At 45.8% G+C, this 3,243-nt stretch overlaps 1 protein-coding gene across 2 annotated transcripts; it reads right to left on the bottom strand.

Moving 5' to 3' along the window:
* Nucleotides 1-1,166: 1,166 nt before the first annotated feature.
* On the bottom strand, nucleotides 1,167-3,002 carry LOC111604833 (geranylgeranyl transferase type-2 subunit alpha). Of its 2 annotated transcripts, none has more exons than XM_023323062.2 (2): nucleotides 1,372-3,002; nucleotides 1,167-1,304 (listed from the first exon to the last, which is right to left on the bottom strand). In XM_023323062.2, the coding sequence occupies exon 1, from the start codon at nucleotides 2,857-2,859 to the stop codon at nucleotides 1,378-1,380; it is 1,482 nt and encodes a 493-aa protein (XP_023178830.2). In that variant the 5' UTR covers nucleotides 2,860-3,002; the 3' UTR covers nucleotides 1,167-1,304; nucleotides 1,372-1,377. The 2 variants fall into 2 exon arrangements, with proteins under 2 accessions (XP_023178830.2, XP_023178829.2); XM_023323061.2 differs by having other exon boundaries at nucleotides 1,167-1,301; nucleotides 1,372-3,001.
* Nucleotides 3,003-3,243: the final 241 nt, after the last annotated feature.

Genomic DNA, 3,243 nt, shown 5'->3' with positions numbered 1-3,243 from the left:
GCTGCTCATCCTGTATTTCCTGTGTGTTCTGTGCTCTGCCCACATGAAATGTGTCGTTAATTAAGTTGGTGATGTCTCATTGCGTAGGCTTTTTGCTGCTGCACTGCCACGCCCGCTGCACAAATAATTGGCATCAAATAATTTAATGAGCGCCAATGAGCCAACGTCACGTTTCACTGCACCAGCAAGTCAAAATATTTACAAGATATGGCATAATTAGCATTAAGTCGGAGCAGCCAGCGAGCATATTATGCAGTCGTAGAGGCCTTGGATGCATAGGGAGATGCGCTTGGATTGCTGCGGAAATTTAAATGCCAAGACGTTGTTCATGATACGAATATGATATGAACGACGCGTGTGTGCACGATGTGCATTAAAGCAGCTGCTCGTTTATTTCCATATGCAGCATGCGAAGACGGAGCAGAGCAAATAGCAGAAGCGAAGCAGGAGCAGTAGCAGGAGAAGCAACAGCACCAGCAATGGCTGCAGTATCAATAACAACAGCAGCAGCAGAAGGGGTAGCAGCAGCAGATGCATCGGGAAGAGCAGCAGCAGTTGTATTTGAGGTTAGCTTGGAATTTCCACAGTCAGGTGACAGCAGAAGAGCGTCTTGTGGCTGCATTAACACCTTGATGCCAAGGCATCTCACAATGTCACATATTCACGCAATCCCCCCACACACACACACCTTTCACTCACTCTCCTTGCCACATGTTGCTGTCAGTTCATGTGGCACGTAATGACATGCGGCTGCCAATGTGGCGGACATGTGAAGCCATTCACGGGCAACGCTTGTATAATAATTTATGCAACAGAAGCCACCAAAAAAACACCAAACGCAAATCTTGCCGAAGCAAGAGCAGAGCCAGAGACCGAGGCAGCGAGCAGAGTTCGTTTGGTAGCGCTGGCTGCATCTGCTGCCGGAAAACTTGGCCAGGTGAAAAGCGGATGCTCATGCAAGTCACGATGAATTGCATTAAGGCTAAAGTTTCAAGTGCTTCAATATCATATTCTAGGAATATCATGCAAATATATCTCTATGATTAAACTGTTTTTCATTCTGGAAATGAATTTAATTTTATGCTGCTCGTGCTGAAATAGTTTTCTGTGCTCCGTCCACAAATATCCATGACACACTTAATTGATTCATTTGCTTAAGCGTATAAAAAGTTTATTTAAATATGTGTTTAGCGTTGAGGCGTTGATTATATAAAAAGTATATACAAAACGTGTGTATAAAGAATCCTTTCACTAAACTGGAATATTGTGTGGATAAAAGTAGACATCATCATCCAGACGAACTGCTAGACAGATTTCAAAATTAAAGAAAATTCAGGAAAATTTAAGAGAATTTAATTATTTAAGTCTGACCTCAATTCAACTCGATATTTTGTCTGCTACAATCAGATAGTGAGCGTAGGGAGTCATTGACATTTCGGTGGGCATCTCGAATAGTTGAGGATAATTGGACGAGGTGGGCCATTTGGCCAAGGCCATTTCCATGGTCCAGCGTGCAGATAAGTCCTTGTAGTAGCCCTGACGCAGTGCATCCACCTGCACCAGTTTGGCCAAATGCGACAGGCTCTGCTCATGATAGCTGTTCACGTCGATGGCGCGCATAAGTAGCGCACTAGTTAGCAAGGTCCACTTGCTGTCCGGCTCGTATTCGAGCAGATCCAGACAAGATTGTAGCTGGGTTTGCAGCTCAGCGAGCAGCTCCTTGCTGCAACTGGAGGTCGCGTGTGGCGGCACAAAATAGTAAAGGCTCTGATCGTTAGGGTTCACGGCGAGCTGTTTGCGTTGGCCAGCCACATCCAAGAAATAATCTCGACTTGGCTCGATTTCTATAACTTGCTCGCATTGCCATTGGGTCTTTTCGCTGTTGACGGCTTTCCATGGCTGGAGCTGCAGCGTTTGCTGTTCGCTGACCAGCTGCACCGTAAGCTGTGACAGCTCTGGATAGGAGCTCTTTAGCGATAGCTGCGCCTTATAGGGCCAACAGCGAAAGGCAGCCACTGTGGCTGACTGCTCGCTTTGCCTTCCGCTGCCCAGGAGCCAGCGCTGATAGAACCAGGCACTGCTATCGTTGGGATCGGTAAAGGCCGCAGTTAGCACCATTTCCAGCTCCTCTTTTAGCTTATGCTCGCTCATGGGTCGATCCTGCTGCTCGTTGGGATACAGCGTGGGCAGCAGCAGACTGCGATGATGCCAGCTGGAGTAGTTGGAGAAATTCACTTTGATCTTATCCGTGCAAAAGTCCAGCTCTTGCTCAGGAGGCACCGACGCCTTCTCGCTTACATAGCGTCTGTAGTCCCAGGTGTGAAAATTACGCTCATCGTATTTCAAGTACTTGTTGCACAGCTGCACCTCCCGTTGCCAATCGGCTTCAGGATTCTGTTCCAAGGTCCAGCAGCGGTGATGCCAGCTATTGTAAGACTTCGGATTGACCATCAGGCACTGTTCGGTTAGCTCTAGTTCCGTTTTATAGATCGACTGAAGCTGTTGAGCCAAGACCTCCTTCTTATCAACTTCCTTCTCATCGTCTGTCTTCTTGTCGCCCTCGCTGTGCTCCTCCACCTTCTGTATGTCTCTTGTTTCATTTTCCTTAATAGTCTTTTCCAATTCTGCTATCTTCCTTAGCACGCATTCACGTCGAATATTCCACAGAGTGTTTATGTCTGGATTACGCAGCAGTATTTGGACAGTTAGACCAAGCATTTCGTCATCGAGTTCGCTCAGGCTGCGTTTCTTCTGAATGCGAGTCATGGCAGCTCGATAGGCGCGCATCTTGAGCACCTGCTCTTTCTTTTTGCGCTCCCGCTCCTCCTCCGTGGTACGCACTTTGACTCGACCATGCATATTGGCTAATATTTATAATATCTGACTTCAAATTTTAATTTTAATAAACCCAAACAAACTTAATTCGGACAATGACTAAAAGTGATTCAAGTGGTTGAAAATCAGCTGTTCTAACATTATGCTAGCTTTCGGCTCAAGAGGAAATGTTAGGTTGTTAGCTCTGCTCACTGAAAATATATTATGAGTTATTTAACAGTCAGCTCGGCGGGTAAAGTGTTAAGAGCTTAACCTGTTAGCAAATTTTGTATGTTAGGATAAGCAGGCAATGCTGCTTGCTATGAAATTTATTCAATTATTTGTCGAGTTTTGAGACATAGATGGCGCACAAAATTATTTTGTGTCACCATTAAACGCCATCTAGCGCTCATTATGCCATACATACCT

Source organism: Drosophila hydei, unplaced genomic scaffold (assembly GCF_003285905.1).
Source record: "Drosophila hydei strain 15085-1641.00,03,60 unplaced genomic scaffold, DhydRS2 tig00000063-arrow-pilon, whole genome shotgun sequence".
In the NCBI taxonomy this organism is placed as follows: Eukaryota; Metazoa; Arthropoda; class Insecta; order Diptera; family Drosophilidae; genus Drosophila; species Drosophila hydei.
This window is presented reverse-complemented; position numbering and strand designations above follow the sequence as displayed.

What these genes read in the sequence shown, in the direction of transcription:
- LOC111604833 (XM_023323062.2), bottom strand. Translation starts at nt 2,859, where the DNA reads ATGCATGGTCGAGTCAAAGTGCGTACCACGGAGGAGGAGCGGGAGCGC.